Consider the following 19,501-nt stretch of genomic DNA (forward strand, 5'->3'; position numbering starts at 1 on the left):
TAGGTCCCTAGCAGCCATTTGGGAGACCTGGATTGATTTCTGGCCAACAGACTGCATCATATTGAAATGGCTTTTTTTCAAATGTGGGACGTTATAATGAATAAGGGCACCTGCTGGGGTTTGGAAGATCTCTGTAAATCTGCCTTTCAATTAATCTTTTTTTAAATACACATACACTTTGAGTTGTATATTTTTAAAGGTGTATTTATTTGAAAGGTGTATTTATTTGAGTTAGTGAAGAAGAGATAGAGATATTTTTCATCCACTAATCCCAAATGGCTATGACAGCTAAAACTGGGCCAGGCTGAAGCCAGGAGTCCAGAACTCCATCCAGGTCTCTGACAAGGGTGGCCATCTTCTGCTTTCCAAGGCACATTAGCAGGAAGCTGGATCAGAAGTGAAGCAGATGGGACTTGAACTGTATCGTCAGATATGGGATAATGATGCCACAATACCCACCCTATTAATCTGTTGCTTTTTCATTTACATAGAGGGAACCAATTTCATGTCTTTAATAAATACAGTTCTCAGAGCATAATGATACTTTCCTTAATATCCTCCCTCAAATTCACTCTTTTTTCTTCTAATTTTTACAATGGCATACTTTCAATTTACTTCATAATCACAGGCTTAACTCCTCACTGAATAAAGAATTCAACCAGTGGGAAGTTTCTCCAGAGTATAGAAAAGGGCTATAAGCAACCATCAAATCTCAAAATGTGGGGGTTGGTGCCATGATATAGGAGGGCTAAGCCTCTGCCTGTGTCACATCATCCCATATGGGCACCAGTTCATGTCCCTGGCTATGGCCTAGGGAAGCAGTAGGGGATAAAACCCTTGGGCCCCTGCATTCATGTGGGAGACCTAGAAAAAGCTCCAGGTTCCAGAATTTGCAGGGGTGTGTTTTTGAAAAACCATGCTCAGTCTAAAAGTCTAAGCCTGGGCTATTTTTCTCAAATTGTGGTGGGGAAGAGGTGAATATCAGGAAAACTAAGTGCATATACACACAAGATGGGACCTGTTTTCACTGTTGACAGGTGCCTAGGGTTAGAGCAGTTGACAAGCACCTTTTTTACCTAACGACTGCTACATAGGAGTAGGTTGAGAATCACCGAGTTGAGATAGAGCTTTCCCTTAAGCCGCACAAACACAGGTAAGATGTGCTGCTGCCTCCTGGCCAACGTGGTGTGGCAGGTGCAGGAAGCTCCCCGTGATCAGGTAACCAGTAACAGAGCAAAACGAACACACATGTGGCAGAAGAGGTACGCTGCACACGGACCTTCCCTCATCACCACAGATGGTGCTGCAGTCCTAGCGGCCTGTGATGGCACCAGATAGGTACTGCTGAGCAAGCCAGTCTGAGCAGGTGGGATGAGCCTAGATAGAAGATTCCAAATTGTTTAAAAGCAGATGGATTGGTGTAGATTACGTCCCCAGATTCCTTCATGGTGTAGGCCCATGTAGGAGCCCAGAATGCTGCAAGTTCGTGCCAAAAGGAAGCTGGGAAGAGGGCATTACCCGCAAGCTCTGAAAACAAGCCTGCTCTCCCAGTCTGATTTGCCCCTTCTTCTAGGTCATCTTGACTTCCTTTCCCTTGTGCTTTTCTAGCAGTGTCTCTCAAAGGCTAGGAGCGATGTCAGGGCCAGAGAAGGTTCCCAACAGAGGGACAACAGGTTTCGTCAGTTTCTCCTGAGGTCACTGAAAGACATCAAACCACTGTCTCAGAATGGGAAGGATGAGCGGGTCCTGTTTCATGGATGGTGACATAAAAGAGACCCAAAACCAAACAGAAGTAAACCTAAGATGTTAATGTGATCTTTATTATATACAGCACATCTGGTATTTATGCATCCTAGGAAGTAGATAGAATATTCTATAAAACTAAACCCAGTCGTTCCAAAATTATATTAACCAAAGATTTAACCCACAGTTGTGTCTCTCAGGATTGACGTGGTCCTGCTGTAATAGAACCAGGTAGCTCAAGAAGGGGGAAAAGTAAAAAGCCCCAAGTTCCTGCCAGGTAATTTTCTTCTGTTATTGCACTTTTATTCTACACATTTAGTATGTTACAATTTTATTTAACACTGTAATAAACATTAGTGCTTTAAAACAAATAAAAACCATTACATGAAGACAAAAGACAGTAAGCTGTCCAGTCCAACTTGGGGCAAGATGGCCTCTCCGTTGCTGTGTTTCCACACAGTAACAGTGGCCACTCCCCTGGACTGGATGCTAACAAGGCAGTGGGGTGCAAAAGAAAACCTGCTGGAGAACAGCAGTGCTAGGGGAAGCCTCCAGGGGCTTGCAAACCAAGTGTCTCAAAACCATCCTGCGCTTATCCATGCTGACAGTGCACTAGTTCCACCTTATCTCATTCCCAAACTTAGGATAACCCCCTCTTAAAAAAAAAGTTGGTTATTTGATCCAGCTAATCCAAAAAGCAAGCTTCGAAAATGCAAAAACAAATATTCTTTGGGCAGTGACTCTTCCAGGGCGGCTAATCCTGCTCTGGTGCTGGAGGGACCCGGGAGATTTCTGGATTGGCCAGTGGGGGCCCTCCCTCCCCAGAGCTCTGTGGTCATCATGGTCATCACCAGTCCTGCTGGGCTTCACAGGAGGACATGAGATTCTGAAAGCTAAAGCGTCATTCAGTGCAGTTGTTGCTTCACAGCCCTGCCACCCTGAGTTACATTTCCCATCAGGAAAAAATGTTTTCCAAGCCCTCTTTGGCTTCGAGTTCCTCCTCCCACTCAGTGTGCAGTGGAAATGGGTTCTTTCTTCCCTGTTTCCTTAGTGTTCCAAGTCACAGGCAGCTGCTGCCTGCTGCCTTGGCTTCATCCCCTTAAAGCTGACGCAGTCAAAAGAGACTCTCTTTGGTCTGGGAACAATGAGTAGTCCTTCTCCCCGGAAGTGAAAGGCCTGCCAGTTAGGGAGCCCCTCTCTGAAGAGAGTGAAGAAGGAGGGCAGCGTGTGCCCTTGGAACCCCGACCTCCCAGCGAGCAGTCCATAACCCCACGACTGACCCTACCGCTGGCTTTCTGGGCACGGAGGGGGGGGGGGGCACTGCAAAGCCCCACCCCATCCAGGTGCCTTCCCATTGCTGGTTTGCAAGCAGGCCTCTCTCTGTTCTGAAGCTAAGGTTCTGAGTGGCCAGACTTCAAGGTCACGAGGTCACGACTGTTCACCAGGTGATTGTTCCTGGGCTGGGGCTAAACTGACTTCCTTAAGTCAATTTGAAGAACAGAACACAGCAAGGGGTGTTCTTTCATGCTGCGCTGCTTTCTTCCTGCCTCATGCAGGAGCACCAGTGTCCAAAGCTGGAGGTAAACTCTTCAGGATATGGGCCATGCTGAGCCTTCTGCTCAAGTGCTACCAGACTTCTGAATAACTAGTGCCTCCCTAAGTCATCTTCTATACAGTACATTTCATGGCATCCCATCATTTTGATAACAATGGGTGCTAAGGAATGAAGAGTCCATTAATTAACTGACAATGTTATAAAATAAAAGTAAAGTATACACATGTCATACACTTCTGCGCTTCTACTCAGCCTGCTGAGTACTTAAATAACACCCCCAGGAATCCGTATGTGGACCTGGGCTGGCCTTGAGACTATGGAATACTTCGCACCTTTTCTCAGAATACTTTTGAAAATGAACAGTAATAGTAAAACAACTGTTCATTCAGCATCAGACCCACCTGCCATGGAGCCTAAACTACAGGGCCTGGGCCAGAAAAACCAGCCTCTACCAGCACATGGAGGCAAGGCAGAGACTGGAAAAGGACCTGGGTGGGAAAAGATGGATCCTTCCTAGTATAGATGGGGTGTGAGCTAAGACTTCAGGTGGTCCTCTCTCTGGGAAGTAAAAATACCTCATTGCAGTGAGAGTTGCAGAGTCTGGGAAAAGCCAACCATGTAAGCCTTCTTGTGAAATGTCATATGAAAGAGACCTAAAATGAGATTTTGGCAAGCAGAGACTACTCACCTCTCCTTTCTTAACCTGACATCTTTCTGGATTCCTGGAAGACCTACCCCAGACCCCAGGAGGGCAAGGAGTTAATGCAGAAGAGAACAGGGTGACTTGAAGCTAAGATAAAGCCGTAATAAGAATTCTAAGACAGGAGCTATAGAACCCAAAGGCACCTGGCCAGTCACTTCATTGTTTGCAAAGAAAATAATGTTAGCACTCCATGGGCTTGCTATGGGGGCTGCAAGACATGTCATAATCAGAGCCCAAGAGAGTAAAGAATTAAAACTGAACTTTAAACGTCATATAAAATTGCTTTACAGGCTCCATTTACACTGTTAGTGTGTCAGGGATGGATGGCCATTCTGTCCTAGTCACTTAGGGAACCCCTGCAGCAAGGGGAGCCACTCACTGCACACACCTGGGGAGCAGGCCCCAAGGCCAGGGCACAGTTTTCCAGGACTGTGCCCTGCTTCTGCCTGGAGCCAGGTCTTCCCACCCACCCAAGTTGCAGGAGACTCTCTCTAGTCACACCCCCAGCTCCCACCTGGAAGGGAGGGTTTCTCGATGCTGACAGGTGGCAGCAGAGAAGCACTCCTCCACTGAACTTGCTTCCACTCACAGATTATCATTATAAGAAGGTATGAAGGGACAACTTGCAGAAGGAACCTTGGTTAGAATGCCTATCGAACATGGTTTAAAAATGTCAGTTTGTTAGACAAAAAAGTTTCCGATTAGTTGTCAAAGCCAGCTGGTGCACCTCCCGTGGGTTTGTATGCAGGCCATGTACCGCAGCTCATACTGCTTCTCGAGTCTCCTCTATACACTGTACAAAGTGCCAGACCTGCTCGCTCACTCCCAGGTACCATGTTACCTGAAGCTTTCCCATCCAGGGATCACAAGGTGCAGGGTGGGGAGAGTTCTAACGGCTGACAGACCAGATTCTGTTCTGAGGTTAGCAGTAACTCCAAATCCCATAGCTTATATTTCTATACATATATGTGCACACACTTTCTTTTTTCTTTGTGTTTTTGTGGCCTCTAGGTGATCTAATAGCGAACCCCTCCCCCAGAAGGCCCTGTAAATGTAAACACCAGCACTGGGAGGAGCACACAGCTGTGTTTCCTGCTCTGACCACTGCAGCCAGGACCCCTGGCCCCCGAGAGCAGGAACCAGGCCTCCCTAAGGTGGGCCCCATGGCCCCACAATGCTGGACTCAGCCTAGCCATCTAGCACTCCTGACCACTGGGCAGAATCTGACTAGCCCTAGCTGAGCTGGAATCATGACAAGGATAGTTTTAAGTACTTTTGCCCCTGCAGAGTTCCACTCGTGGTCTTGAACAGACATGGTGAGTATGCAATGGTAACCTCTGCCTCCTTCTTGGTCCGGAGGCCCAGCTGTCCCATTCTTCAGCTTTTGCACATTGAGACAATCTTCTGATGTCAGGATCACTTGGGACACTGGGGACCTGCCGACGCCCCCAACAGCCATCCAACTCCTCACTGTCTCTGCTGGGGAAGGCCTCTGGCTGCCCAGTCAAGTGCCAATTTCCTTGGGAGTTCCTCTTCACAAACTAATGTCAAATTCTCCCCATGGCCTAAAGGTGAGGGGAAGGAAGGAAATAATGAAAAGGAAGGTCTTTGCTTTCAGGTGGAATCATCTAGTCCTCTGTTTGGCTGCTCACAACTCGACTTGCAGAGTCGGTCCATGATGCCCTGGAGCATGGGCTGGACGATGCCCAGGAGCGGCCTCTTAGAGGGGTCACCGTCCCAGCAGGCTTCCATCAACTGCCAGCACTCCTCATCAAACATAGGGAGACGTTCTGGACGGGCTCCTGGAGGGAGGAGTAAGGACACAAGGTCAGAGTCAGTGAGGGGGCCCAGCCAGGGTGGCACAGACAGCCCAGGGCCCAACTGTGCGGTTAGAACTTCACTGCTGAGCAGTGTAGTGAGCTTTGGCTCCTGGTATGAACATCTAGGTTAGATCCAACAGTAACATGCCCTGGAACTCCCGGGCATAGGAAGTTGAAAATTTTAGAATTTTAGAGGGAAAAAAAAAAGCTTTTCTAAGTTAGTTCAATGTCTTCAACGTTTACCTTGAAGGAACAATTTGATTTAAATGTCTTTTCCAGGCAGGTGTTTGGCAGAACAGTGGTTGTAGCAGTTAAAATATCACTTGGGAGCCCGTGTTGTGGTGCAGAGGGTTAAGACACAGCTTGGGACACTGGCGTCCCGAATTAGAGTGCCAGTTCAAGTCACAGCTGTTCTGCATCTGATCCAGCTTCTTGCTGGTACATCTTGGGCCCCTGCCACCCTCGTGGAAAACCAGGATGGAGTTCCTCCTGATGCTTGGTTTCAGCTTGGCCTAGCCCAGCTGTGACTGACATTTGAGGAAATACTGTGTTTGCTTTCTTTCTTTGTCATTCTTTCAAAAAAAAAAAAAAAAAAGAAGAAGAAAAAGAAAGAAAAAAGGGGATACCATTTTGGGAGGCCTCTATCCCATACCCAGAGTTTGAGTCCCAGCTCTGCCCCTGAATCCAGTTTCATGCCACTGAGCACCCTGGGAGATAGCAGTTGACTCAGGGGTTGGGCCCCTGTCCCCCAAAATGGGAAACCTGGAATGAGTTCCCAGCTCCTGGTGCTAGCATGGCCCCCACAGCTGTTGCAGGTAGGTGAGCAGTACACACATAAAGCACTGTCTCTCTGTCTGCTGTTCCATAAACAAAATTACTGCAATGGATTCCATGATGGCTTAGACATGCACATGGAGTGAGTGCCCCTGCTGCAGTGCCAGGGCCTTACTGGGGGTCAGGACAAAGCAGGGCTTGTGGCTGGCTCTTACCTTTCCGTACATTGTTCCACAGGTGGTCTTTGCTGGCACACCTCTCAAACGCCTCTGGGAGCTTGACAGAGCCTGAGCAGATATACCAGAAAAGAATCCCAAAGGCGTAGACATCCACAGAATTATCGTACTTCCCTACAACAAGAAGGGATGGAAGGCAGTGAGCAGGGAGGGGAAGGGAACAGCAGCATCACCACTGTGATCCATTGTCTCCTGTAACCCTGTCTGGGAGGCAGGGCACCTTTACAACAGTCGGGTACTTTTTCTTTTTTTAAAGATTTATTTTTATTGGAAAGTCAGATATACAAAGAGGAGGAGAGACAGAGAGGAAGATCTTCTGTCCGATGAGTCACTCCCCAAGTGAGCGCAACGGCCAATGCTATGCCAATCTGAAGCCAGGAGCCAGGAACCTTTTCCGGGTATCCCACACAGGTGCAGGGTCCCAAAGCTTTGGGCCGTCCTCGACTGCTTTCCCAGGCCACAAGCAGGGAGCTGGATGGGAAGTGGAGCAGTGGGATTAGAACCGGTGCCCATATGGGATCCCGGTGTGTTCAAGGCGAGGACTTTAGCCGCTAGGCCACGCCGCCGGGCCCAATTTTGTTTAGTTTTAAGCCAGTTGCAGACAGAGAAGTTTATTTGTGAAAGGACCAGGTAAGTGGGGAAAGAAGAGGGAAGGGGAAAGCACCTTTCGAGAGAGAGCTGGAGGTGGGGTGCCTCTTGAAGGAGAGAGGGAGAGACACCCCTGCATACTGTTTTATGCTGCATTTGAATTATTTTATCTGTCTTAATATAGCTCCACATCAATTTTATATTCTTTAATTATAGAGGACACCTACTACATAAGTTATTCAGTTCAGTGCTTTACAGCAGCCAGTGGTGTGGTATAGCACGTTAAACCTATGCTCATAATGCTGGCATCTCACACAGGGGTGCCAATTCCCACTGCTCAACCTCTGATCCAGCTTCCTGCTATGTTCTTGGGAGGGCAACAAATGAACAGTCCAAGCGCTTGGGCCCCTGAAATGCCTGTGGGAGACCAGGAGGAATTTATTGGCTTATGGCTTCAACATGGCTCAGACCTGGCTCTTATAACCATTTGGGGAATGAGTGAACAGATGAAAGATCTCCCTCTTCCTCCCTATTTATCGCTCCCTATCTCTGTCTCTCCCCCGTCACTCTGCCTTTCAAATAAGTAAATCTTTAAAAATTAAATTGGTTGAATACTTGGCTGATTATGGGAATGATGGTGCTGACTGCCCTCAAAGAACCCCACAAGTACATGCTGGCTCCCACGTGGGACCCTCACCCATTTTTCCCTTTTTCCCATGTGCCCAGGCTGCCTCTGTTCTGGTTTCTTGCTGGCCCAGGCCAGACCTGCCTGTCGTGGATGCTGCTTAGCTCAAGCAGCAGCACCCAAACCCACTCCCCACCTCCAACCTCACCTGTGAACAGCTCAGGGGCCATGTGGATTGGTGTCCCCACGATGCTGCCTGACATCATGGCCTCTGGCTTGCAGAATCCTAGGTCGGTAATCTTGGCCCGGTTCTGCTTATCCAGCTGCAAACGAAGCAGGATGAGAGTCACGCTGCCTCCGATCCCTCATGCAGCACTTGGCTGCATATTCTAGCTCAGAGGCAAGTCATTCTTACTAACTCTGGCCTCCAACCTCCCAGTCCCAGCTGAATCCCTTGCCACCTTCTTCTCCTACTGTGGTGAACCAGACAGCAGTGATGGTCTTTTTCTTTCTCTTTTTTAAGCATAATTTATTATAGGAACATTTCTACAATACGAACAAAACTTCAGAAATGTAATCTGTGAATACTGCCAGGCCCAGGAGAACCAACCTGTTTCATCTGGCTGTTGCTCAGCCTTCGTTCTCAGCCTGCCATTTGAGGGAGCTATTTCTCTTCCCTGAAACTGCTGTCAATGTATCCCTGAAGTGTTGACAGAAATACCTCACAAACACTTCCATTTACTTTCAAGAGGAGTATGTCGAAAGGTTCTTGACAATTTACATGACCGGCTAGTGTAATACCCTTACCTTTCAAGGTGCTGATATCCAGCTCAGCTTACATCCTACAACTCTGATCAAACCCTAAGCAGTAGCAAGACCTGGACACCCCCAAACAAATGTCAATGTCATAAAAGCAAAAAAGGCAAGAAAACCTGTTCTAGATTAAAGGACACTAAAGAAACATGACACCACAGGGTGGACATTCACCCTAGCGGTTAGGATATTTGCATTCTACCCTGGAGTCCCCGGGGAAGCAGCAGTGACAGCTCAAGTATGTGAGTTCATGACCATGAACCCCCCCATAGAGAGACTTGGATTGGGTTCTTGGCTTTGTGGCAGGTATGTGAGGTGCTAACAAGTGGACTAGAGCTCCCTATCTGCCTTATCTTGTCTGTCCCTTACTGCCTCTCTCAACAACAACAACAAAGTTTTTAACTTAAAGCAAGATAACATGACAACAAAATGCATTATCTGAGTCCTGGATTGGATTCTGGATCAAACAGTATTTAGGGACAACCAGATGCTACTGAGATAATTGGGAAATGACAAATACAGATTTTATGTTAAATAATAACATTGTACCCGTGTGAAATTCAAGTGTGATAATGGCATTTTAATTGTATAGAAGAATTGTATTTCTTAGGAGATACATACTTAAGTATTTCAAAATGAATTGTTTTCTGCAACAATCATACAGTTTGGTAGAAAAGCAAGGTGTGTGTGTGTACACACGCACTAGTATACACAGGAGAGTGTAGGAGTGAGCATACTGGGAGAGATATGAATGTGGCAGAAGCGTATGTAAGACTCACTGTATCACTCTTTCAACTTTTCTGTAATTTTAAAAATTTTCAAATAATATATGGGACAATGACCTTAAGCAATAAAAGGCAAGGTCTATACTGAAACACCTCCCTCTCCTTAAGCCAAGGTCTCCTCTCCCCATCCCCTCTGTTGTTCATTATTCTTCCTCTGGACTTTTCTTGTGAATACAGGTACCCTCCAAAAGGCCAGTCAGCCTGGGAACAGGGAAATAGCTCCCACTCACCAGCACATTTTTCAGTTTGATGTCACGATGAACCAGTCCCTGGCTGTGCAGGAAGCGGATTCCCTCCACCACATCCAGGGCTATCTGCAACCGTGGCTCTAGGGTCAGCCCCGCCTTGGGGAAACAAGAAAGCATATTTGCCATATACAGAGCAACTTCTCCAGTCCAACAGGCTCAGACTGACTGAGGCTTCCTTTGGTGGGGAACTAAAGGCTGACAACACAGGGGTACACAAAGGCAGACAAGTGAATGGGGACTGGCAAGGAGGAGGAAAGCAGTGAGGGAAGGGAGGTAGAGGGAAAGCAGGGAGGAGCAAGCTATAATGGCGACAAGGCCAGAGCCATGTGACTGACATCCCTTGCAGGCTAGTCAGGCAGCTGGACAACCTCAGCCGTGATGGGAGAGGCTCAGCCGGATGGCAGCAAAGCCTTGTTTCTAGCTTCTGAGTTGACTCGAGCTGTCCCAGCCCCGCTTGCTTCACAAGCCTAATTAGGCCAACTTTGGTTCTTTATGGATTTGGAGAGTGACGCTGTTCCTGTTTCTTTAGTTCAGGGTATCATGAGCTCTGGAAAATGCTCTCTCCTAGGGGCTGTGTGGAAAGGCACCACACAGAGCTGAGTGGATTCCTTGGAGAGGAAGGGAGGAAGCCACCTAGAGAGTGGCTTCTTCCTCAGAGTCTTCTTGACCCTTGGGTACATGGTCTATCTTCTCTGTATGAGAGGACTCCATGGGCAGGGACACACCCAGAGAGGCAGGCCCACTGGTCTCTGCAAAGAGGCCTCGCCTCTTCTCCGAGGTGGGTTTTTTCACACAAAGGAAGCTTCATTTCCAACTCAGGATTTTCTCTTCATGCAAACCAAGTCATGCAGTAGCACATTAGGATTCATAAAGAATCAAGATCACCTGAGAGGAGCCTAATCACCTCACTTGGGGCGTGTGTGTTCTGTGCAGCTTCTCATTATCCACAACAAAGCATGAATTCTGCAGCAATGTTTACCACTGCAGAGAGATGGGTTCCACCCATCTCTGTGTGCATCACCTCCCACCATTCCCCACACAGATGCTGGCTCCAATATGCCCAGTGTCTTTACTACCTGGGTACCAAGCACACCTGTCAAGCACAAACTCTGCATCTTCGTGAACCATTCCCTAGTAACAGTTCTCCCCAAATCTCCCAGCAATAATCATTTTTTATATACCCTAATGGTGCCTAACCCAGGGCTTGTGCAAATAGGAGATCGGCATGGTGGTGTAGCAGGCATCCCACATGGATACTGGTTTGTTCCCCAACTACTCCACTTCTAGTGAAGCTCCCTGCCTATGACCTGGAAAAGCAGTGGAGCGTAGCTTGAGTCCTTGGGTTCCTGCACCCACATGGGAGACCCAGAGGAAGCTTCTTTCTCCTGGCTCCTGGGTATGGACTGGCCCTGCTCCACTGTAGTCTTTTAGGGGATTAGCCAGAGATCAAAGAACTCTCTCTGTAAATTTTTCAAATAAAAATTCTTTTTAAATAAGATTTTTTTATTGGGAAGGTAGATTTACAGACAGAAGGAGATACAGAGAGAAAGATCTTCTGTCTGCTGGTTCACTCCCCAAGTGACTGCAACAGCTAGAATTGAGCCAATCTGAAGCCAGGAACCAAGAGCCACATGGATGCAGGGTACCAAAGCCTTGGGCCATCCTCTACTGCTTTTCTAGGCCACAGCAGGGAGCTGAATGGGAAGTGGGGCAGCTAGGATACGAACTGGTTCCCATGTGGGATCCTGGCAGATGCAAGGCAAGGATTTAGCCATTAGACTATCGTGCCAGGCCCCCTAAACTCTTTAAAAATATTCATGAATATTTTCTGATAAAATGACCAAAACTGCCTTTCTCTACCAGGATCATGAAAGCCAAATATGACAAAGATGATCAGAGCTAAGGAAGCTTTTTTGTGCCTCCAAGGGGCCGGGGTGTTTACCACCACCACCACCACCACAGGCTGAGGGAATGGTGACAGGATTTGCAATGTGCACTGGGGTAAACCTAGATTCTAAGACATTTTTCAGATTTCTGGAGCTAAATGCACTAAGACCTGGTTACTCTAACCAGGAGCTCTGAACACACAAGACAGAATGACAGGCTGGTGAAGAGGCATGGCTCTGGTTGCTGCCTGGATTTTGCTCACCCCACCCTGCCTGCCTCACCTTCAGCCCCGTGTAGAGGTCCCGGTGCAGCCGCTCCATGATGAGCAGCACAGCAATGCTGGAGCCTCCACCGTAGTTGTAGTCGATGACAGAGCCGTGCAGATCCACTAACCGCTCGTGCTTTGGCAGAGACCTGTGGCAAGGACAGAGGTCTTGGCTGCAGTGGTTTGGCCCTAATTCTGCACAACAGGCCAGCAGGTAGGAGGAAGTAATCTCAGGGGCCTGGTGAGTCTGTGCAGTGGCAGTGGCACCACATTCGGACAGGACATCCAAGAATGGCCTCTCCACTTGAGGACAAAGAGTCACAGAATCTAAAAATGGACCAGCCTTAATGACTGAAGCTATAAGTCACACAGATGAGGAGCCTGAGCAATCAGGATGGCAGAGAGCACGCAGAGATCTTTGTAAAATCTTTCAGACACAGAAACACTAGTCTACAGTATTCACTGTGACCTAGGTAGGTATGGGGAGAAGCGGCATTCTGTGACTTGTGGTATAAAATGTACAGCAAGCTTCTAATACCTTTTCCAGAACTTTCCATAGAGAAAAATGAGACCAAGACCCACCTCATGTAGTGAAACTCCAGAGCCAGATCGTTCCAGTGCTTCTCATCTGGAGGGACAACGGACTTGAGGGCACAAGGGAAGTGACCTCCCCAGTTGTCACACAGGTATACCACACCATACTGGCCCCGGCCCAGTTCCTGTCCCAGTTTAGGTTTACCTGCAAGGCACAGAGATAAGATGGGAGACAGGGAAACTTGTTGGGAACCCTCAGAAACATTCTTGCACACTGATCGGCTAGGAAGTCGCAATTATGCCTGGGGAAGATATTCTGGTATCACTGTAAGCCAGTGGAGAGTTACATAACTGGCTTAATTTTACCCACCTCTGGTCATGGTATTGGAGCCATATAAACAATAGGACCAAACAGATTATAGCAATTCCAAAACACATCAGTGAGTACTTAAGCAGCTTTGCAGGGACATAGCTTTAGACACTGGGATCTTCCAAGCCTAGACCTAAGAATCTCAGGGTCCCTGGACCGTCTTCCAATTTGCTTCGGGCAAAGCAAGAACTCACGATGGAGCAGGACGTCCTGTAAAGAACGGCTCTCCAAAGAGAGGCGGGCCAGGCGCGGGGCGTGATCCTTGCGCACCTTCAGCCACAGGTCCTCGGTTTTCTCCAGGCGGCCAGAGTGGCCAGCTTCCAGCTGGGAGGGAAACAGAAAAAAACAAACAAAAACAACTAATCACTTGACTTTCAAGTCCCTAACTCATTATTACTAATAATGTCTATCATAGATGGATAATTATGAGAATTAAAGAATATGTATGTAAAATGTTTAGCACATAGTAGATAGTCAGTAAATCTATTTTTCCCTCTTGGAGGAATAATTACAGCTATACACACACGTAATACACATACAGAAAAATTCACCCACATACTCACTCCATATAAACAGATATTTCATAATTACAAATTGCTATCTGAGTTGGAAAGTCATTCCTTTCTGTAATTCATTCCTAAAGTGCCATATCACCTAATGTAAAATTCCTATTTCTTGGAAAGGTGTTATCTTAGAGAGAGATAACCTCCACCCCATACTGGAGCATCTGGGATACAGTCCTGCCTGTTTCTGACCAGCTTACTGCTAATGTGCAGCCTGAGAGGCAGCAGGTGGTAACTTAACAACATGGGTCCCTGCCATTTCTGTGGGATATAGTTCCTGGTTCCTGGCTTTGGACTGGCCCAGCCTCAGGGACTGCAGGTGTTTGAGGAATGAACCAGTGGATGGCAGATCTCTCTGTGTCTCTAATTCCGCCCCTCTGTCTCTCTGCCTTTCAAACAAATTAATTGAAAAAAAAAATTCAGACTCCTTTATTTCCTTTTCTCACGCAGGGAGAAATTAGCTGAGCTCCCTCCGTTCTCTTTAGGGCTAAAAATATCTGCATGAAAAACTCATTCATGAAACTTCCCACCACATTATTCTCTAACTGAATAAAAAGAAAACATACTAAAGATCTTTAAAAAGCATATGGCATCAGCCCGGCATGATGGCCTAGTGGCTAGTCCTCACCAGGATTGCATATGGGCACTAGTTCGTGTCCCAACTGCTCCACTTCCCATCCAGCTGCCTGCTTGTGGCCTGCGAGGGCAGTGGAGGATGGTCCAAAGCCTTGGGACCCTGTACCTGCATAGGAGACCTGGAGGAAGCCCTTGGCTCCTGGCTTCAGCTCTGGCTGTTGCAACCACTTGGGGAGTAAGCCAAGGGACAGAAGATCTTTCTGTCCCTGCTTCTCTCTGTAAATCTGCCTTTCCAATAAAAATCAATAAATCTTGAAAAAAAAAAAAACTGTATGTCAAGGAGCCATCATGACATAGCAGGTTAAGTTGCTGCCTGCAAGTCCAGCATCCCATATGGGTGCTGGTTCAAGTCCTGGTTGCTCCATTTTCTAATTTAGCTCCTGCTAATGTGCCTGGAAAAGCTGTAAACAATGGTCTAAGTGCTCAGGTCCTGCACCCACATGAGAAACCCAGAAGAAGCTCCAGGTTCCCAGGTTTGGCCTGGTCAAGCCTTGGCTATTGTGGCCATTCAGGGAGTGAACCAGGAGACAGATCTCGCTTTCTCCATCTTTCCTTCACTCTATATGTAATTCTGCCTTTCAAACAAACAAATAAATATATTTTAAAGAGTTATTTTTTTTTATTGGAAAGGCAGATTTACAGGGAGAAGAAAATACAGAGAGAAAGATCTTCTGTCTGCTGGCTAGCTCCCCAAATGGCTGCAATGGCTGGAGCTACGCCAGTCTGAAGCCAGGAACCAAGAGCTTCCTCCAGGTCTCCCACATGGGTGCAGGGTCTCAAGGCTTTGGGCCGTCCTCCACTGCCTTCCCGGGCACAAGCAGGGAGCTGGATGGGAAGTGGAGCAGATGGGATATGAACCAGTGCTCATATGGGATCCTGGCATATACAAGGTGAGGATTTAGCCACTGAGGCATCATGCCATATATATATATATATATATATATGTAAGCTGTTCCTCTGGCTGAGGCTCCTTTCTGTCTGATCCAGCTATACCAGCTTTCCTGCATACCAACCTGCCGCAAGGACGCTGCAAACGCCTCATGAGAACTGTTGAGCCGAGTTCGGAATTGGCTGCAGATGCTCTTGGCCAGCTTGGAGGCACTGAGGCTCTCGATGGCTTCCTGGGCCACCTTCCTCTTCCACTCCAGTGTGATGGCAGGTGGGCTGACCCATGTGATACGCTGGATGATCTGCCACAGTGAGGACAAGGGGATGGTTGAGGGATGGGAGACAGGCAACAACCCTTCTTTTTCTGGGCTACCTACTCATTAGAAGCAAACTCTTCAGACAAGAGCCATGTGAGGTCCAAGGTTCCCTCAGTTGTATCTACCTCAAAATCAGAACTCAGCCTAGGGGGAAGCATCAAGGACTATGGGACCGGGTCTACAGGCCCATGGCCCTCAACACCCTATATTTAGTGTCAGTGAGCGTCTGACAAATCACTTTCTGAAGCTGGTAAGTAACTCTACGTATGAAGCAGATCTAATTCCAGGACAGGAATCATACTCAGGGCCTGTGGCAACAACAAAGCCTTGTCTGAGAGAACACTGAGATCGGGAAAAAGAAATACACGGAAGCAAGTGTCTCCACAAAATCTTACATGCACCCACCACTCCTAACAGTTAAAGGCAACACTGTTGCGTATTTCACAATGAGCATACACCAGAATTCTGCCAGGCTGGTTAAACCAGAACAAATGGGCCCTTGACAATGACATAATATCCCAGAATCTTCACTTCTGGCATCACCAGGATTTGTGGCAGCCAACTAGGGGCTGACAAGATGCTTCCCTGAGTAATCCCTACCTGCTTGATTTGCTCCCATAGCATCCTTGTAACAGAGGACCCCGAGTGAAATGTGACTTCCACGTGATAGGCGGCATTCAAGATCTGAAGGAAAATATACATGAGGGAAGACAGCCTGAGGACAACAGTTATTTAAAACAACTCAACCAATCATATTCACTTCAAGAACACAGCTCTGGTCTCAAGGGTTCGACTTTGATCTTTCACTGCACACCCAGAGTGAATTCAAGGTGATCATCTCTGTTGTAATTATCTAGATCCTTTTACTTCATCTTCATGTGATGTGATATCACTACATTTATATTGCACTATGATATTACAACTTATCAGCACCTCCCACAGGTACTGGTCCTGTGACAGCAAAACAAAAATAAAAATCAAACCGGCTTCGCAAATAATTAAAAGGGAAATCTTTTGGGGCCAGTAAGTTAGGCCATCACTAGCAGTGCCAGCATCCCATATCACAGTGCCAGTTCGGGTCCTGGTTCCCCTGCTATGGTCCCTGCCTCTCCTATGGCAGCACCTGGAATAGGCTCCCTGCAGGCACTGGGTCAGTGACTGGGCAGTGATACGAATGGGCCTCTGTGTAGGGGGACTTCTCAGATCTGACCTCAGCTCCTTAAAGGTGATATCTGCCACAATCATGCATTTGCTGGATGATCCCAATTACGGTTAGTGACGTGAGCCACAACACAAATATTCTTACCTAGTTTTTAATTCCTTGTGATCCTTACATCAACCCAGCTCCCTTGCCCCCACCTGTGCCTCCAGAATATTTCTGGGTGGTACTATGCACCATTGTTTTGCTTCCTTCTAATAAGCTGGAATTGTTTAAAAATTCATGACAGTTTCAGAAGGAAAATATCTACCCAATACATCATGGTGTCCTGGGCTATAGATAATTGCAGAAAATAATATAATATAAAACTAATATATGTGTTTATAAAAATCACAGCTTTAAAAGGAAAAAGGTGTTTATTTCTCAGTAGTTTTCTGTTCTCGTTTTCATCTATGTAAATGGTATTTATGACTCCATATTATGGCATTGAAAAAATATTTAAATATACAAATACTTATTAAAGCATTATACACATATGAAAAACATGGATTCAAAATATAGAAAAGAGTGCTTTAAAAAGTTTAAGGAAAATGAAATTAAAAATTAGCTTACTTTGATGCAAAAAAAAAAAATCTGACTCGCTGCTAATATGCCCAGGAAAGCAGTGGAGGATAGTCCAAATACTTGAAACCCCAACATTCATGCGGGAGATATAGTCAGCTTTAGTCATTGCAGCAATTTGGTGTGTGAAACAGCAGATGGAAGATGTCTTTCTCTGTTTCTCCCTCTCTCTTTGTCACTAGCCTTTCAAATAAATAAAATAAAACCCCTTTAAAAACAAAGGGTGTTCTCTGCTCAGCTGTACTTGGACTCCTGTGGACTGTGGTGTCACCTGGGGCCTGGCCTCCTGACAGCCATTTGTGTACCTGTTTGAGATAATTACTGGTGATGTGAACAGAGACATCCTGAGACTTCTCCAGGCTCTGCAGACAGCGCTCCAGGGTCCCAACGAAGCTCTCACGTAGGTAATCCACCGAGCTGATCAGCTTGTTGGCCACGGCTTGGTTAAGCCGGGAGATGATGAGTTCCTGGATCTGTCGGATGCAGCATTTGATCTCTCTGGTACCCACTGGTTCTCCATTTGCAGGGATAATGACATCTATGGGGTCAGAGAAATGAGTTAGTTATCTGCTGGGAGGGGCAACTCTAGAAGCCTGGCAAAGAACTGCTATGATGCTGGCTATAAAAAGAAGGGCTGGTGGGCTTGGCATGGTGGCCTAGCAGCTAAAGTCCTTGCCTTGAATGCACCAGGATCCGATACGGGTGCTGGTTCTTATCCTGGCAGCCCCACTTCCCATCTAGCTCCCTGCTTGTAGCCTGGGAAAGCAGTCAAGGACAGCCCAAAGCCTTGGGACCCTGCACCCATATGGAAGACCTGGAGGAGATTCCTGGCTCCTGGTTTCAGATTGGCTCAGCACCAGCCATCACGGTTACTTGGGGAGAGATTCATCGGACGGAAGATCTTCCTCTCTGTCTCTCCTTCTCTCTGTATATCTGCCTTTCCAATAAAAACAAATAAATCTTTTTTTTTTAAAAAAAAAAAAAAGGGCTGGTACGGGAGTTCTGACCCTCAGCATAATTAGGGTAACACTCCCATACTTAAGGCAATGCGATCCTGGGAAGCAGGGACTATGTCCAGAAGAAGTCTGCTGATTTTGTTAGTTTTTATGTCATATTAAAGAAGGAGAGGGATGACGTTTATTGAGTGCAGATTCCTTGACAATTTACAATAAATATTTTACATATGTAATCTGACTACATCTGTACAATAACTTTGTCAGGGGGGTTATTTGTTATTTTTTATAAATCAGGAAACAACCGCATAAAGGGGAAAGTAGACAACAGGAGGGAGACAGTATAGCTAGAAAGTCAGACAGCTAACATTTGAAACCAGAGTTAATGAATTCCAAAGCCTGTAATCTATGAAAAATATCACACTGCCTAGAACAATACTGAGAAAGATCCAAGAGTTAAGATTTTACTCTGAACAATTACTGAACAACTAAAAAGTACCATGCAACTGTTGTTCCCACTATGCCACCACTTGTAAGAGTTAGAACATATTTTAGTTTTGTTTTTGTTTTTTTAATTTTTAATTTTTATGATACAGTTCTGTAGGCTTAGGGATTTCCCCTTCCACCCTCCCCATTACTCCTCTCCCACACTAAGTAAATTTATTTTGTTGTAAGCCAGAGACTAAAAGAGCTTAAGACAAGTCAAATTGGGCCTGGCGCAGTAGCCTAGCAGCTAAAGTCCTCGCCTTGCACACAAAGGGATTCCATATAGGCACCTTCTAATCCTGGCAGCTCCACTTTCCATCCAGCTCCCTGCTTGTGGCCTGGGAAGGCAGTGGAGGATGGCCCAAAGCCTTGAGACCCTGCACCCACATGGAAGACCCAGAAGAGCTTCCTGGTTCCTGGCTTTGGATCAGTGCAGCTCCAGCCATTGCAGACACTTGGGGAGTGATTCATAGGATGGAAGATCTTTCTCTCTGTCTCTCCTTCTCTCTGCATATCTGACTTTCCAATAAAAATAAAATAAATGTTAAAAAAAAAAGATAAATTATCTGCAAAAAGATTTGCTCCTGATATGACACTCTCATGTCCATTGGTGTGAACAGAAATTGGTGCCACTTCTTCAAAAGAAATTTGGCAATATCTGGTAAAATTTTAAGCTAATCAAAAGAAAAATCACATATCCTGATTTAACTATCCTGATTCAAGGAATTTTTTTTCTAGAAACACACCATTAAGGTGATGATGGACACAGCACACTTTGCCTGCTAATGCACTTGGGAAAGCAGCAGTCATGGCTCAAGTGCTTGGTCCTCTGTCACACACGTGGGAGATGAGACAAAATTCCAGGCCCTTGGCTTTGGCCTGGCCTAACTCCTTAGGTTGCAGCCATTTGGGAAGTGAACCAGTTGATGGAA

General features: G+C 46.6%; 1 protein-coding gene across 2 annotated transcripts in view; it reads right to left on the reverse strand.

The window, feature by feature from the left end:
- Positions 1-1,793: 1,793 nt before the first annotated feature.
- DSTYK (dual serine/threonine and tyrosine protein kinase) overlaps positions 1,794-19,501 on the reverse strand; it is a 52,527-nt gene continuing 34,819 nt past the window's right edge. The window contains exons 4-13 of one of the 2 annotated variants that reach the window (XM_040985514.1): positions 17,436-17,668; positions 15,951-16,034; positions 15,159-15,335; positions 13,141-13,270; positions 12,625-12,781; positions 12,059-12,191; positions 9,873-9,986; positions 8,253-8,367; positions 6,811-6,945; positions 1,794-5,803 (exon numbers count right to left, since the gene is read on the reverse strand). In XM_040985514.1, coding sequence (XP_040841448.1) covers positions 5,616-5,803; positions 6,811-6,945; positions 8,253-8,367; positions 9,873-9,986; positions 12,059-12,191; positions 12,625-12,781; positions 13,141-13,270; positions 15,159-15,335; positions 15,951-16,034; positions 17,436-17,668 — 1,466 coding nt within the window. In that variant the 3' untranslated portion in view covers positions 1,794-5,615. The remainder of the gene's footprint in view (positions 5,804-6,810; positions 6,946-8,252; positions 8,368-9,872; positions 9,987-12,058; positions 12,192-12,624; positions 12,782-13,140; positions 13,271-15,158; positions 15,336-15,950; positions 16,035-17,435; positions 17,669-19,501) is intronic. The other variant, XM_040985515.1, reaches the window with a different exon arrangement.

The sequence above is a fragment of the Ochotona curzoniae genome, unplaced genomic scaffold (genome assembly GCF_017591425.1).
Source record: "Ochotona curzoniae isolate NIBS_2020 unplaced genomic scaffold, NIBS_Ocur_1.0 contig_430, whole genome shotgun sequence".
Taxonomy (NCBI): Eukaryota; Metazoa; Chordata; class Mammalia; order Lagomorpha; family Ochotonidae; genus Ochotona; species Ochotona curzoniae.